This window comes from Eucyclogobius newberryi, unplaced genomic scaffold (genome assembly GCF_026437365.1).
Source record: "Eucyclogobius newberryi isolate DKJ021-1_F unplaced genomic scaffold, fEucNew1.0.hap1 SCAF_4, whole genome shotgun sequence".
Taxonomy (NCBI): Eukaryota; Metazoa; Chordata; class Actinopteri; order Gobiiformes; family Gobiidae; genus Eucyclogobius; species Eucyclogobius newberryi.
Genome location: NW_027316056.1, coordinates 38,290,073 through 38,306,779, shown reverse-complemented (window position 1 = coordinate 38,306,779; position 16,707 = coordinate 38,290,073). Strand labels below are relative to the sequence as shown.

Sequence of the window (16,707 nt, the reverse complement as noted above, 5' to 3'; positions counted from 1 at the left end):
ACATGTATGAGCGTTACACTGCCCCCTGTCCTGCAGCTATGACATCACATGTTTGTGCTGCTGTTACATGTATGAGCGTTACACTGCCCCCTGTCCTGCAGCTATGACATCACATGTTTGTGCTGCTGTTACATGTGTGAGCGTTACACTGCCCCCTGTCCTGCAGCTATGACATCACCTCTGTTTGTGCATTTGTGGAAACTAATGACTAACGGCGGCTCAACCCGAAACCTCGTCCGACTCGTGTTCTGGACAACGACTCATGTTGCTACGAAACTCGACTCTCATTTGTCAGCGAAAACATTTACCTCCAAATACTTTAATTAAAACAATGAATGTTGCAGAAGCTCGACTTCTGTTCGTATAGAGACGAGATAGTGATGAACAGTTTGTACGTTATTGTTATTTTTGTTTAAATAGGCGTAACAGCCATTTCAAAGTGTTAGAAAAAGCAATTTGAGCTTCAATATGTTGAGAATGAAGTCATAAAGTAGATCTACCTTTAGATTTATATTTTAATTATATATATTTTTTATTATTATCAGTGACGATTTTCACTGGATTTTTAGGCCATAGAAACACAGCCTAAACTTGAATTGCTTTTTAATTCAAACGTAAATCTGCAATATAAATTAGGAACATGTGTTAATTACAAGAAATAATATTAATAGTTGTTGAAAATAAAATATAGTGGCCACAGCTACAGGTTAATATAAGTTTAATCTTAATAGAAGTTTAATCTTAATAGAAGTTTAATCTTATCACTAACCATGGTAACGCTCAGGGGGAGGGGCTTGAGACGTTGAAAACCACACTGAATGGTACATATCTAACATTTAACTGTTTTATATACTAAAAAGTATAGTATTTGAGTATAAAATGCTTTGTGCTTCATTTTACTTCCTTAATCATGTTTCAGTCGCATAAATGTGGACTTAAATATCAATAACGAGAAAAGGTCCTAATCAGACATACCATAGCGACGCCGGTTTGTGATATTTGAAAGTACTTCAGACACAAAAAGGGTTAAGACTTCTAGAGTTTGGTAAAGTCACTCACTCCTCCAAGTAGATCTGGGTATATTTCCCAAAGCGTGAAGAGTTGTCGTTGCGCACCGTTTTGGCGTTCCCGAAAGACTCCAGCAGGGGCGTCGCCTCGAGGATCTAATCGAGCAGAAAGAGCGTGTCACCGTGACGACGCGCAAAAAACACAACAACGACGTTACGATCCGTGCGTCGGGCTTTTACCTCTATCTGATGAGAAAGACGCGGAAAAGGACAAAAAAAACAACACAAAATTAGACAAATCATTGCGTCTTTTGCCCGGCAACGATTCAAACGGACTCGCGGTCGCCATGGTACCTGTTGCGTCACGTTGCGTTTGTGGTGAATGGCCGTCAAGTAACGCAGGATGAGTTTGGTCGCCTCCGTCTTCCCCGAGCCGCTTTCTCCGCTGGAAAAAGAAACGTCGTTGAACATTAACGACGACAACGTTCGAGGGCGTTAAAATCGTCCGGTGGAAAAGCCAAACCTGATCACAATGCACTGGTCCTTTTTGGCATCCATCATGGTCGAATACGACGAGTTAGCAATGGCAAAAATGTGGCTGGAGAAGCAAAACAGCAGCGTAAGATCCCGAGTCACACGTTATAGAGAATTTACATGTGTTTTCATGTGTTAGAATAAACTAATCCCAGAACAAATGTGTCGTTAAAGCCGGTCTTAGGGTCAAACGCACAAATGTGAAGCTTGTGCGCTGTTGTTAGCATGCTAGTTGTTGTTAGCATTAGCATGACTCATCGCTGTGGATAATTCTAGTGACGCATTAAGTAAATGTTAACTTTTAGCCACTGGAAATGGTTTAAAATGATTTATTTGTAATTATTATTTGTTTAATCAGTAAAAATCACAAAGAAAACAGTAAGATTAATTTATTTCTGTGCGTTCACGACGAGCCGCTGAAGTGTGCAGGGTGTTCCAATCCTTTATGTTTGGACGTGCGCTTCGTCACAGGATTCGCTGCTGTTTAAAGCGCCCCCCACAGGTCACATGACTCTTTGAACTGAAATGCAGCGAAGATAAATGTATTTTGAATTTAGCTAAAAATTATAATCTCAGAATAGCAAATTTTTTAGGTTTTTAATTTCACTTCCTGTTTGAAATGCGTGACATTGCACTAGCAAATTACCCAGCAAACACTGGGCCAAAACTCATTTGTTTTGTTTGACAAATACAAATAAATGAGAGCAACTTTATTTTGTTGCATTAATGTTTAGAGCGTCAAAAAAGTTGTGTAAATTCTGCATGAACTTGGGATGGAGCGAGTGTCCCTGGTGTGAACATATTTTACAAATTTTTCAAGGTTTTCTCCACAATATACCTGCTCCATTGGTGTGAAACTTCATTCACTTCAAGTGCAGTGTGTCGACGTGAAGTGGCAGTGAAATGCATAACCAAACTCTCCCCTGGCGACCGACCAACGGTGCAACCGGAGCTGCTCGGCAACACCTGAGCGTGCTGGCATTTACGCCTCCAGTGCACCCGCTGCCCTGCACCCGCCACCCGTCCACCCGCCTCCCTGCACCCGCCGCCCTGCACCTGCCTCCCTGCACCCGCCGCCCTGCACCCGCCTCCCTGCACCCGCCTCCCTGCACCCGCCGCCGCCCTGCACCCGCCGCCCTGCACCCGCCTCCCTGCACCCGCCGCCCTACCCCGCCGCCCTGCACCCGGGTGAGGCCGCACTCACGGGGGGTTGTCGCACAGCCCCCGGCCCCTGTACAGGAGCACCACGTCCGTGCCGTACATGTTGATGAGCCGGTACGGGTTCACGGAGATGAGGATGCTGCCGATGTAGGTCTGCGGGACAAAGCACACAAGCGGTCAGCGGGGGGCGGGCGGGGCGGGCGGGGCAAATGCTGCTGGACGTAAGGGGCGTGTACATATATGAGCTCCCGGTCGAAACGCTTCTTCAGGTTCATGATCATGGTGGTGTCGTTCAGCTCCCTGGAACCAGCAGAGAAAAGAACATTAGTGATAGGCAACCCTTTAATGTGACATTAAATTACCCTTTAGTGTGACATTAAAGGGTTTTAACGCTGGCTCAACTAAAGATCGTTTTGCTGATTGATTAGTCTACCGAATATCACTTTGATCAATTGATTAGTCGTCTAAATTCTATCCGGTTGAAGCGGAAGTGACGCTGTTTGAGGATCAAGCTGGTGGAGCACTAAATCTGTGTCCTTTTCGTGCAATTGCGGCTCAATTTGAGTCATGGAGCTTCTTTTCTCAGCTCGTGGCATGTGATGTGTGGACCACTTATTCAATCACTAAATGATTTGACGATTATTTCAGTGATCGATTTGTTGCAATTAATCGATGAACTCGTTGCAGCCCCGAGTGAAAAAACGATTCTGCTCCACCCGCAGCCGGCCGCAGTATCGTTTGCTGCTGCATGCCCTCCTTTCTCTCTCATCCCCATTTCACGCTCAGCAGTCCTGTCCAAAAAAAATCTTTCCAAAAAAACCTTTTAAAAAATTATTCTACAAAAAAATCCTTGAAAAAAAATCCTTGAAAAAAAATCCTTGAAAAAAAATCCTTGAAAAAAAAATGAAATAAAATAAATAAAAATAAATGAAATAAATAAATAAAATAAAATTGAGGGGGAAAAGAGTGTTCAGGTTGGAGAGCGCTCTTCTGCTTTTCGTTAGAGGATCGCAGTCCAGACTCAAACTGAAGTGCTCATTTGGCTTTTTGGACAATCTGCTGCAGCACGAACACAGAAGTACAACTGGAACAGGTTTATGCTGCGAGTCGAAATAACTTATTGAAATAAAGTGGACGGTCGGTTGCTTACGGCAGCTCTATCATGTCCTCCATCCCTTCAGCCCAGCGCTTGACCCTGTGGCCGGGCGTCGTCATGGTCAGGATGGAGTATATCTAAAGGAAAACAAAAAACAAATATGATATTACAACTAATAAAGCAAACATGAAAAAATATGCAAAATCCTTGTGTTTACTTAAATTAGTTTACTTAATGGTATAAAAAAAATAAGAAATGCTCCAACTATGGAAATGATGGATGGATCCCCGTGGAATGTACAACAACAAAGAACAATGTAAAATAAATAAAATGCTGAATGAAAGGTTGAAACCAGTAAAATACCAAAGTAAATAAAATAAATTAAAATACATTGAAATACTTTAAAATAATCAAATTAAATTAAATTAATAAAGTAAGTAAAAATTAAACATCTTCCAAACTGTAGAATTTGTGCAGTGTAGTGAACCCGTCCACACCTTGTCATACCAGCTTTGACCAGGCATCCTTTCTCTCTCCGGGGCCCACTCTGCATCTTCGGGGGCCCCGTCGGCCCTGAGCGTCGGCGTGTACCCGTCCAAAATGCCCGCTTCACGGTACATGGACCACTTTGACAGATTCTGAAGCGTACCGTGTGGAAGGACCCTCTCGGCTGCCCACACATCTTCCCCCCCTTCGCCTCCGCCCCGGGCATTCCGAGCCCAGTGGCCCGAACGCGGCCCGTACGGCGGCACCGCGGCGTACTGATTGTCCTGCCCGTACAGAGCCGGTGGCACTCGATATGAGGCATAGCGGAGCTGCTGGTTAGAGATGGCATCGGATAAGCTTGGATTATGGAACCGGCGTGTGAGAAGAGAATTGTCCGGTAACCTGCAGAAAAGTGCATTGTTGTTGTAGATTAGAGGTGGGATATATTCCAAATCATTTCTAATATCACAGGTGTTGTTTGGGGATGCAAAATAACTATCGTCTAATATTTTGTTTCAAACTGTAGTGTAATCGTTTAAATAGGGACTTTTTGTGTTAAATGTCCTGTTTTGTGGAAAGGGAAATGATCTTGATCTAAATTAAAGGTTCATCTCCTATAAATGGGAATAACAATAGGACACTTTAATAGATGACAGAAAAGCCCATACTTCCTCATTAAGCCAAACTGTTCATCTGGGCACCGCAGTGTAACAAGCCTTTTGAGAAAATTGGTTACGCTTGAAATTGAGCTTCAGTTTTACACAATTTAAAATGCTTTGCCTTATAGTTTTTTGTCACCATGTAGCCAACACATCTGTCTAAATGTATTTGAGTTGTAAATATTACTGTTACAACATTGACATACCTCATCTTCATCCCACGCATTCCGTCCACCTGCATAGCCCTGGCCAGGTTAGGAGGAGTGGGCTGGGGCACTCCTGACAGCCCTGAGGAGTCGGAGAGCTGATACAGGCCTGTGGTCCGGAGAGAGCGGTTCTGCCGCAAGGCGAACGACAGGTTGGGCTTCTGACCGGGGATATGCAGGGTTCCATCAGGGACCTGGTATGATGCTTTACGCAGGTGTTGATTGAGAAGAGCCTGAAAGATCATTTATTTTACTACGTTTTAAAGACATTTCTTTTGTGCTTGAGGGTAGGGTTTGTCAAACAATGATTTATAATATGATCGCTGTGTCCCCAGATTCAAATCAAATAGCTTTCAAATAGCTTTTACTGATGACAATTCTCAGAGATTTCTCAAAAACAGGACAAAGTAGCACCATAAAACTTTGCAGGGAGAATTGTACTACATTTGTTTTTTTTTTGGTGTTTCAAGACAATTATCCAATCAGAACAGTGAGCCTCACATTAGTGGGTCTGAACCAGTAAGTCCCTTCTCAGACATCAACGGTCACTACCTAAAGCCCAGCTCTGGCACCAATCATGAATCAGAGCTCGTTTGGCCTCTGCAGCTCAGTGAGACTGGAGTTCTGGAGGAGCTGAACATGAGCCATGGTCATGCACATGGATGTGTCTCTGTCTGCCGCTTCTGAACACACTTATTCCGCTCTCTATCAGTGACAAAAATAAAAGTCGGGTACAAACGTTGGACAGGTTAGGTCCGACAGGTTTCCGCGGGTCGATGATGATGGTTCCGTCCGGCAGGGTGTAGGACGCACTCTTCAGGTAGGGATTCTGCAGAGCGGCTGAGAGGTTTGGCGATTTTGGTTTGTTTGGATCAATAATATAGGTGCCGTCTGCAAGTTGATAAGAGGCTCCTCTCAAGGCCGGGTTGTTGAGAGCCTACGAAAACAACATCATACCAAACTTTGAAGGTCTCATTCAGGGTTTTTACACTATCGCAGTTCTACACAGCTCTCCTAGGCTTTACTCGTCTCTCAGGTATTTGCACTTGGAAGCATGGAATTGTTCAACCGTGCCACGCAAATACTCCAACACAAAATCGACAGACTAAGCTTTAGATTTGCCAGAGGAGTGGGAGGACAGCTTTCTGAAATATGCATCCGATATCTACTTTTAATTATTGTGTATCATATGGCTCTAAGCTGTTATTAGCATGAAGAGCCGATAGTTAACATTAGCCACTATTCATTTACCTGTATACTTTATTTTCTATTTAGCTGCTGTTTTTGCTGCAATTGTAAATAACTTAAGCTCCATCTCATAGCCCCCATGATTCTTTGACTTGAGTTTATGCTGATGAAAGCAGCTAACTGTCCACAACAAGGACCACGCAACCTTGTTTAAAACCATGCACCACGAGTAGAGCTGCAAAAGACTTCAGACTTCAGACTTCCTATAAGTGATCTGTTCTCCTGTATCTACCTCTGGATCTACCTGCGTTGCACCAATGAAATTTCCCCATGTGGGACAATAAAGGAATATCTTATCTTATCTTAAAAGGACGTGTAGAGCTGTGGCATGCAGCTTTTGCACTTGGATGGAAATGTTTTTAACCAGGGTTGCCCAGATACCATTTTAAAATTTGTACAGATATCGATACTACCATGTGTGGATAAAAACAAGTGACACCTGTAAAAAGGATGGTCATCCTCACAGCACGGCTGATTATGCATGATAAACAAAGTCTGTATTAGCCCTGCTGGCAGTCGCTGCAGTTAATCTTACGTTCAGCTTCCACTCCAAAGGCTAAATGCATCAAAAATGGTAAAGCTAGTCTTTTTCTATTATTTTTACTAGAGTTTTTAGCATAGCAGTTCCTTTACAGTAAGTATTTAAGCTGCTCTTGGCATTGGCACTCACCTTAGCCAGGTTTGGTGACAGTGGTACATTGGGATCATGGACGCCATCTGGGAGAGAGTATGAGGCATTGCGGAGAGCTGAATTCTGCAGTGCAGCAGACAGGTTGGGTGAAATAGGCTTCCGTGGGTCAATGATGATTGTTCCATCAGGCAGAGTGTACGAGGCACTTTTGAGGTAAGGATTGCTGAGAGCTAATGTGAGGTTCGGGCTTTTAGGTTGGTTCGGGTCAATCACAATCGTGCCATCAGGAAGAGAGTAGGACGCTCTCCGCAGAGCTGGATTGTTCAGTGCGTTGGCAAGATTTGGGGAAAGCGACTGCTGCAAACGAGAGAAAACATCAATCGTTATAATGGTTTAAAAGAATGACACACTGCGACGTGATTACATACCGGCTGCCTGGGATCAACAATAGTACCATCAGGGAGAGTGTACGAGGCACCTCTGAGATCCTGGTTCTGAAGAGCTCTGGAAAGATTGGGAGACACGGGCCTTCGTGGGTCCTGTGTAAATACCAGCAAAGAGTCAAATTTAGATCAAAGAAAACTTGCTTGAACCCACTTGTAAAATCTAATCTCTGGGTCTCATACATTGTTTGTAATAAGGAAAGTCTGATAATAAATGATTGTGGATTGTTGCATTTAGTACATAGTAGCAACCTAAACCTCAACATAAACATAAGAGCAAGCAGCATCTGATCTAAACCTGCTCTCGTCAAGAACATACCCAAAGGAAGACAAAAATATAAATAAAACGGTCGCACTGACATGGAGCACATATCTAGAAAATATTACATGACAACAATAAAACAGTTCTTTGCTCTTACCCGTATGATCGATCCATCAGGCAGAGTAAAGGAAGCTCCTCTGAGTTGTTGATTTTGCAACGCACTGCCAAGCATTGGTGAGGTCCGTGGGTCTGCGTAAGGGGACATAAGGGTTCCGTCCGGCAGTCTGTAGGATGACTGCATTCGCTGTCGGTTCTGCAAGGCCGAGCCCAGCATGGGTGACGCAGGCGCATATGGTGATCTGAGTTGTAGTGGTGAGTTAAAAGATGCCTGCCGAAGGTTGGGGTTCTGCTGTAAAGCCCTGTTAAGCTGGGGAGTGGCAGGTGCATAGGGGTTTTGCCTCTGCATCATTGGAGATCTTAAAGTGGAGACACCTTGTAAACCTGTTCTGTTCTGAAGGGCATCGTGGAGCATTGGGGCAGGGCCAGGTTCAGTTATATCACCATAAGGTCCAACCACAGTGGGTCCATAGGGTGACTGCATACCTGAGACTTGATAAGAACCCATCCCTCTTAAGGCCTGCCCATGCCTCATGGCTCCAGAAAGCATTGGGGAGGAAGGCACTGAGGCATATGGAGAGATAGGTCTCTGAAGTGGAGACACAAAAGACGCTCCTCGAATGGCTTGGTTCTGTAGAGCTCCTGACAGCCCAGGAGAAGAAGGGGCCATAGGTTGCTGGTACGGTGACATTGAGGAAACATATGATGCATCTCTTAGTGCCTGATTCTGCATAGCCCCTGACAACATGGGCGAAGATGGAGCCATAGGTTGCTGGTAAGGTGACATTGAGGAAACATATGATGCATCTCTTAGTGCCTGATTCTGCACAGCCCCTGACAACATGGGCGAAGATGGAGCCATAGGTTGCTCATAGGGTGAACCTGGTCTTTGTAAAGGAGAAAGAAAGGATGCGTCACGAATCATCTGGTTTTGCATAGCACCGGAAAGTGAAGGGGAAGATTGAGCATAAGGATCTGCATAGTCAACACCCATCCCACCAGCATCAACCATTGAAGATCCAAAAGGACTTGCAAAAGAAGCATTTTGAAGTGCCTGGTTTTGCATTGCACGAGACATCATGGGGGAAGCAGGAGCCGCATACTGCTGCGCCTGATCAATGTAAGGATCTGCATACATACCAGGCATCTGAGGTTCTGGAGCAAAAACCTGTGGGTGTGGTGACATGATCGGGGATGCTGGATGAGAATATCTTGGAGAAAGCCTTGGCGAAAATCTTGGGGAGGCTGGATGTCCCATGTGTTTAAGTGACATCTGAGGAGATGGAGGGGGCATACTCCTCATGGACTGACGAGCCATTAAAGGGCGTCCTCTAGCTACAGGGCGATGGGGAAGGCGACCAGATTCTCTTCTCACAAAAGGACCCCGATGTGCCATGGGAGGTGAGTGAAAAGGAGAAGAGTGAAGGGAGGAGTCTATGGTGAGAACAGATGACCGATTACTACGGATGGAGGAGGGACGGAATGGACGCACGTTCTGTGTTGGAGGGGGCACTGGCCGTCCTCTGAGCCCCATGGGAGATGGTCTCACAGTTCCCAGAGGTACGCCCATCCCAGGTCTGGCTAAAGGGGTAGGGTCCCTGAGCAAACGTGTTGAGCGACGAGAAAGGGAAGGGGATGCCTGAGTAGGCCGGTGTCCGGTGGGGGAGATGCTACGATGTGATGGGGAAGGAGATGGAGAAAGCTGTCTGCTAAACTGGGGTGACATGGGTGGAGATCTACGGGTTGGAGAATGTGGGCGAGCCTGTTCAAGTTTTCTACCCGCAAACGGACTGCGAGCAGGACTGGGTGCAGGAGGAGGACTTTGTCTCCTCATGGAAGCACGGGGAGAACCAGGTGGAGAACGGCGCCGCATTGAGGCTCTGGGTGAACCTGGAGGACTACGACGGCGCATGGAGGCCCGTGGAGAGTGGGGAGGGGATGGGGGTCGAGCCATGGGGGGAGGTGATCTCTGAGGTGACATTCTTTGACGGGCACGGGGAGATGATCGCGGTGAGGGAGGAGGCGACATCCGTCTTGACATGACTGAGGGTGGCCTTTGACCCGCCATGAAGCCACCTCTCATTGAAGGCTGTGGAGAAGGCATTTGTCTCTGAGGCATCATGGGTGAACCTGGCATGGCCATGGGATGACGCTGCATCTGAGGTGACGGTATCATCACAGAGCGGCGGGATGGGGTGGGGGAAGCCTGCATTCTGCGCGCAGGAAGAGGACTCATGCCTGCCTGCTTGATGATCATCGCAGAAGGGGTGGGGATCGAAGGTGGTCCATAACCCTGATCTTGGGACATCATCATCATCTGGTCTGCCATCATTTGCTGAGAAAAAAACAAAACATAACCCACACGTTTTAGCATTATTGCTATTTAGTATCAGTAAGTTTAAAATAACAATGCCAAACTGTGTCGTGATTCAAAGCAAGGCACCTTTCAGTATGTGCATATGTGATTTTGTGTACACCCCCTGTGTGACTTTGAAGTGTCCCTTGTGAATAAATGTGTTATTGAATTTTATGGGAAATGAATAATGCAGTGATTTAACATTTCTTGAAATTCTTACATATTTCCCTTTTTGTACTATTTCTGATAATAAACACAACTTGTTATTACCTGTGGTGACATCATTGGTTGTGGCACCATCATTGGCAGCTGAGGGGACATGACTTGTTGGGGCATCATCTGCTGCTGTGGTAACATCATCTGTGGTTGGGGCGACATCATCTGTGGTTGGGGAGACATTGCTTGCATCATCTGGGCTGACATGCCTGGGTCTTGGAACATTGCTTGTTGCTGTGGCATCATCATTTGAGGCGACATGGCTGGTGAAGGCATCATTGAAGGCATGCCCATCTGCTGCTGTTGATCCTGGAGCATCATTTGTTCCTGTGGGTTCAACATCCCTGCTTGCTGTTGCTGCGTCATCTGATTTTGTTGATCCATCATCATCTGTTCTTGTTGAGCCATCATCATCTGATCTTGTTGAGCCATCATCATCTGATCTTGTTGAGCCATCATCATCTGATCTTGTTGAGCCATCATGATCTGATCTTGTTGAGCCATCATCATCTGAGCCTGCGGAGGCATCATCATCTGTTGCTGTGGGAGGCCCATTTGTGGAACGGACAACATGCCACCAGGCACCAGGCCAGGTGCAAATGACATTTGGTCTTCATATTGTATCTCCGACATGCCTTCAAACTCTGGATCTGGAGGAAGAGTAGGTGGTGGTGGAAGAGGTACATCTAGTCGCTCTTTACCAAACAGTCGGACTTGCGGCCTAGGAACTCGGAACGTGATTTCGCCTCCCTGCACGCCTCCGGAGTTGTCCATAAATTGATCTTGTTGATTTGCAAATTGATCTCCATAGAGGGCCTGAGTCTGGTCCATTCCTTGGCCTGGAAATCCAAAACCTTGTCCTCCTGGCATTCCCATAGCCTGTTGAGAGCTTATGTCTTGGTAAGGATTTCCTACCTGGCTGTAGTTCATTTGGAAATCTGTTGGAAGCCCAGCCTGCATTTGCATCTGTGCGTAAGGATTTTGAAAACCGGCCTGCCCAGAATCATAGTACCCAGCTTGGCCTTCACCATAGTAACCTGCTTGAGCCATTTCGTCTGGATAAACTTGTGCCATAGGATCCATGTAACCTTCAAGCCCACCTGCGTACATCTGCTCTTCTCCCATCAGTCCATAGTAGTCAAGAGCCTCGTCACCATATGCCCCCATTCCCTGCTGTTGTTGCTCGTACATATAATATTCTGCTTCCTGTCCATAGTAATCTTGCGTGGATCCATAGGGGTTGTAATAATTTCCCGTCCCGTCGTCGTAAACCTCGCCTTCGTAATATTCAGCGTTTGGATCGTACAGTCCCTCTTCCTCGTAGTAACCTAAGTCCTGATAGTCTCCTCCCTCTGCTCCACCATCATAGTAACCGTATTGATCCTGATACTGGCCATTGTCGCCATACTGACCTCCATACGCAGCCTCGTCTCCATAAGCTCCATAGCCATTATCATAAGCCCCATAGCCCTTTTGATGACCTGCATACCGTGGATCGTGACCATAAGCTTCATCGGCGTAATCATAACCATTATTTTGGTAACCGTGCATGTGCCCTTTGCGACTCTGCCCTCTCTGTTCCGCCCAACCTTGCTGTCCCCTATGGCCTCGCATTTTACTAGACAGAAAGCGATTAGTCAGCCAGTTGGTAGCTGCGGCGACCCTGCCAAGCACCTTACTCCTGTTCTTTAACCCAGCGGGATCTTTTGGACCGAACATCCCTTTGAAAAAGCCTTTCTGACTGGCGTTTCCACCTAAACGCAGCAACATGTATGATGGTTTGTTGCCACCCTTAGCGGCAGCCTTGTCCTTGGCGTCTTTGGCTTCCTTCTCCTTTTTCTTCTTCTTGCTCGCATTGAATCGAAACATTAATCGAGAGGTGTTTTTGAGCATGGACTTGCGGCGTTTCTTTTTCGCCGACTTAATCCGATTTTTCCTTTTCCCTAATCCGAGGAACAAGCGTGACGTGCTCTTCAGTTTCTTCCTGCTGTTCCTGCGTTTTTTAAAACCGGAAAACTTCATGAACATCCTGGACATGTTTTTGAGACCTTTCTTGTGCATTTCCTTGATTGGGGCAGCTGAAATATCCTTCTTCTTCTTTCCATCATCTTTCCCCCCTTTGGGTTTCTTTTTGGCTTTGCGGTCGTCTTCATCTTCGTCGTCCTCATCTTCGTCCTCATCCTCAGAATCGTACCGCTTACCACCTTTCTTCCCTTTGTCGCCCTTCCCTCCTTTGCCTTTCCTGCGCCCGTCGTCTTCAGAGTCTTCCTCTTCACTGTCTTCTTCCTCTTCCTCACTCAGCAGATCCTCGTCCTCCTCGGATTCTGCCTTCTTTCCTTTTCCTTTGTCCTTCCCTTTCTTTCCGGCATCCTTGCCCTTCGGTGGAGGCTCCTCTTTTCCCTTCTTCCCTCCTTTCTTGTCGTCCTTTCCTCCCTTCTTGTCGTCTTTCTTGTCATCCTTTCCTTTCTTGTCATCTTTTCCTCCCTTTTTGTCGTCTTTTCCCTTTTTCTCCTCTTCTTTCTTCTTTTCGGGTTCAGGTTTTCCTTTCTTTGCATCCTTTTTGTTGTCTTTTTTGCCCATTTTACTGTAAAGTGTTCGGCCGTTATTAGCGCAGCATTCCCTCCTCGCGGGTCAGAGTAACACCTTCAACACAGAAAACACACAATCACATTTGAAAAACATACAATACAATGAAAGGGAAAAGCAGAGGGAACAATAATATTTTCTTAAAATGTTCTTGAAAAAAATATGCAATAGAATGAGAATGTTTTTAAATGATATACAGTATATTTGGGGCTTTTCTTTTCAACTTACCTGTAATGAATGAAGGTTTAGCTATGCCTGGTTGTTTCCACGCCGACACTGACATGTAGGTGTGTGAGGACAGCGCCACCTAGTCAAAGCAAACCTGCCTCCTTCACATCCGGGCCCCATGAAGGCTCCTGGGAACACAACCAGGCCGTTTTACAACATATACAGGATAACAACTTCATGAACAACAGTGTCTTAGTGTTTATAGGCTATAGTTTTTGTTTCAATATTCTCTTATTTAAAGTGCTATATTGTAATAATGCGTCTGATAACGTTGCTTTAGCCCAGGCACGGCCCGGGGGCCAAATGCGGCCCTCAGAACAATTTTGGTTGGCCCTCCGGTTTCCTGCTAAGTTGGTCCAAACAACAAAAAGTAGTAATTTTTGATGTTGTATCAACCAAATATGAATGTTCCAGGTCTTATTAAAGCTGTGGAGGCGCGAAACAATGCAAAATCAAAATCTTTAATAATTCACTTTGCCATTTGCCAACTGTACAAGTTCATAATGTTCATAATGCGGCCCCTTGTGAAAAATGTTTGGACACCCCTGTTTTAGCCCCTCCCACCTTCAGGGCACGGTTACGTTTTAAAGACGCCGTACAAGTCGAGACACTCGGCTCCGTATGCTAATTATGTTTCCATCTCAAATGATTATTCAGTGATTATGGAGCGCCTTCCAGAACAATTAAGTGGAACAGCTATACGTGTCCTAATGTTACCCTGATCCCCTGATCCCCTGTTACCCTGTTACCCTGATCCCCTGATCCCCTGATCCCCTGATCCCCTGATCCCCTGATCCCCTGATCCCCTGATCCCCTGTTACCCTGATCCCCTGATAGAGCTGCGTTCTGGGGTCGGGCGCTTCATTAATGTGTAAAAAACAGGCTGGCGTTTCAGCACCGTTACAGCATCATTATGTGATGCTCTGACCTGTAAAGGAAAGAACACGGCCGACACTTGCATTTATTCAGCCGCACTTAAATTATATTGTATGAATTTGACACAGAATTACAAAATAATAAGCAAAATAAGCATTTTTGTAAAGCTCGCTCTTAAAAGTGAATTAGTGTTAGTAATATGGACACAGCGGACAATGCAATTTAATACAACACAATTAAATATAAATACAGCAGTTTTTATGCTTTATCCTTGTGATTTTCCCCCTCTTTATTCACTTTATTATTTTATATAAGTTATTATTTTTCACGACTGTCTCCTACATCAATTAATTTAAATAAAACAGTTTATCATTTGTTTTGAAATTAATTACTTCAACGTTTTTGTTAAAACAATTTTTTTTAATCAGATAACATTTCTATTTGTTGCATTAATTAAAACAATCTTTAAATGCCTGACAGCCATATTATTGAACTGTTATATTATTGAACTGTTATATTATTGAACTGTTATATTATTGAACTGTTATATTACTGAAATGTGATATTATTGAACTGTTATATTACTGAAATGTTATATTATTGAAATGTTATATTATTGAAATGTGATATTATTGAAATGTTATATTATTGAACTGTTATATTACTGAAATGTTATATTATTGAACTGTTATATTATTGAAATGTGATATTATTGAACTGTTATATTACTGAAATGTTATATTATTGAACTGTTATATTATTGAAATGTGATATTATTGAAATGTTATATTATTGAAATGTGATATTATTGAACTGTTATATTATTGAAATGTTATATTACTGAAATGTGATATTATTGAACTGTTATATTACTGAAATGTTATATTATTGAAATGTTATATTATTGAACTGTTATATTACTGAAATGTTATATTATTGAACTGTTATATTATTGAAATGTTATATTATTGAACTGTTATATTATTGAAATGTGATATTATTGAACTGTTATATTATTGAACTGTTATATTATTGAAATGTGATATTATTGAACTGTTATATTATTGAACTGTTATATTACTGAACTGTTATATTATTGAACTGTTATATTATTGAAATGTTATATTATTGAACTGTTATATTATTGAACTGTTATATTATTGAACTGTTATATTATTGAAATGTTATATTATTGAAATGTTATATTATTGAACTGTTATATTATTGAACTGTTATATTATTGAACTGTTATATTACTGAAATGTTATATTGGAAATGGCGTGTATAAAAAAATTGTGAATAAAAAATAAAAACAATTGTATCTGAAGGATTTATTATTTTGACCACATATTTTACTACGATTACTTAAAAAACATTTGGCTTCTTAAATATGACCCGTCATATTGCAACAAAACTACAAGAATAATTTCTTCAAAATAAATGCAAGTTCGCCAAAGCTTCCACAATAAAACCCGTTACCTTTGGAACGATCTCTTCAAGCGATGTCATGAAGGGAAAAAAGAATGAAACGTCTTCCCATCACTCGTTCACCCGCGGAGCCAACATGAAAACGATAAACAAATATAAATATATCCTTTAGTTTTCCTGGTGGTCGAGTTCCTCAAAAGAAACGTCCAGGTCAGAATATTCCGGTCACTCTACTCTGCTTCCACTGACCTACTCTCCCTCCTCCCCCTCCTCTCTCCTCCCCCTCTCTCCTCCCTCTCTCCTCCCTCTTCCCCCTCTCTCCTCCCCCTCTCTCCTCCCTCTCTCCTCCCTCTTCCCCCTCTCTCCTCCCCCTCTCTCCTCCCTCTCTCTCCTCCCTCTCTCCTCCCTCTCTCCTCCCTCCTCCCCCTCTCTCCTCCCTCCTCCCTCTCCCTCCTCCCTCCTCCCCCTCTCTCCTCCCTCCTCCCTCCCTCTCCTCCCCCTCTCTCTCCTCCCTCTCTCTCCTCCCTCTCCCTCCTCCCCCTCTCTCCTCCCCCTCCCCCCTCTCTCCTCCCCCCTCAGGTGGACAGGAAGCGGAGGGCGGTGGTCTCGCTCCTCGGCGGCGGCGGCGGCTGTGTACGTGTCGGGAGGAGCCGGCCCTGGGCCCCGTTGGAAGGAGTCTCAATTTGTCATCTGGCCCCGCGGGTGAAACTCGAGCGGGCCGGGCGTCTGAGGGGGCGGGGCATAAATAATACAAAAGCCCGAGGAAACACAGGGAGACGGACAGGACGGACAGGACGGACAGGTGACGCGCCCCGGACAGATAAGCGCGATTGGCAGGAAGCGTCGCAGTCGGAGAACGTATTATGTTTTATTGTTATGTTCAAGGTCGAGATCGTGCGGTTCATCGATAATCGCGATTGTTCAGGTCACAGTGAAATCGTAAGAATAAAACAATAATAATCGTGAGAGTTTCAGAAGCAAAATGACATCGTTTTAGTTCAATCTATTGTCGAAGAAATAGAGCTTTAACTGTTGTTTGGATAATATCGTATCGCGAGCCGTGAATCAAATCGAGAGGGACACATCACTTTATTTAACCTCAGATTCACAGAGCTCAAAGCGCCCCCTACAGGCTGGACTTCTCACCAAATGCAGTTAAGATGAATA

At 44.4% G+C, this 16,707-nt stretch overlaps 1 protein-coding gene across 1 annotated transcript in view; it reads right to left on the bottom strand.

Annotated features, from left to right (window-relative positions):
- The window catches only part of LOC140378032 (unconventional myosin-XV-like), a 130,133-nt gene extending 119,973 nt beyond the window's left edge, over nt 1-10,160 (bottom strand). The window contains exons 1-13 of the mRNA XM_072463662.1: nt 7,891-10,160; nt 7,457-7,567; nt 7,068-7,385; nt 5,889-6,086; nt 5,178-5,382; nt 4,296-4,741; nt 3,853-3,935; nt 2,939-3,002; nt 2,746-2,855; nt 1,531-1,605; nt 1,362-1,452; nt 1,248-1,253; nt 1,060-1,163 (exon numbers count right to left, since the gene is read on the bottom strand). Coding sequence (XP_072319763.1) covers nt 1,060-1,163; nt 1,248-1,253; nt 1,362-1,452; nt 1,531-1,605; nt 2,746-2,855; nt 2,939-3,002; nt 3,853-3,935; nt 4,296-4,741; nt 5,178-5,382; nt 5,889-6,086; nt 7,068-7,385; nt 7,457-7,567; nt 7,891-10,158 — 4,079 coding nt within the window. The 5' untranslated portion in view covers nt 10,159-10,160. The remainder of the gene's footprint in view (nt 1-1,059; nt 1,164-1,247; nt 1,254-1,361; nt 1,453-1,530; nt 1,606-2,745; nt 2,856-2,938; nt 3,003-3,852; nt 3,936-4,295; nt 4,742-5,177; nt 5,383-5,888; nt 6,087-7,067; nt 7,386-7,456; nt 7,568-7,890) is intronic.
- Between the last annotated feature and the right edge of the window lie 6,547 nt (nt 10,161-16,707).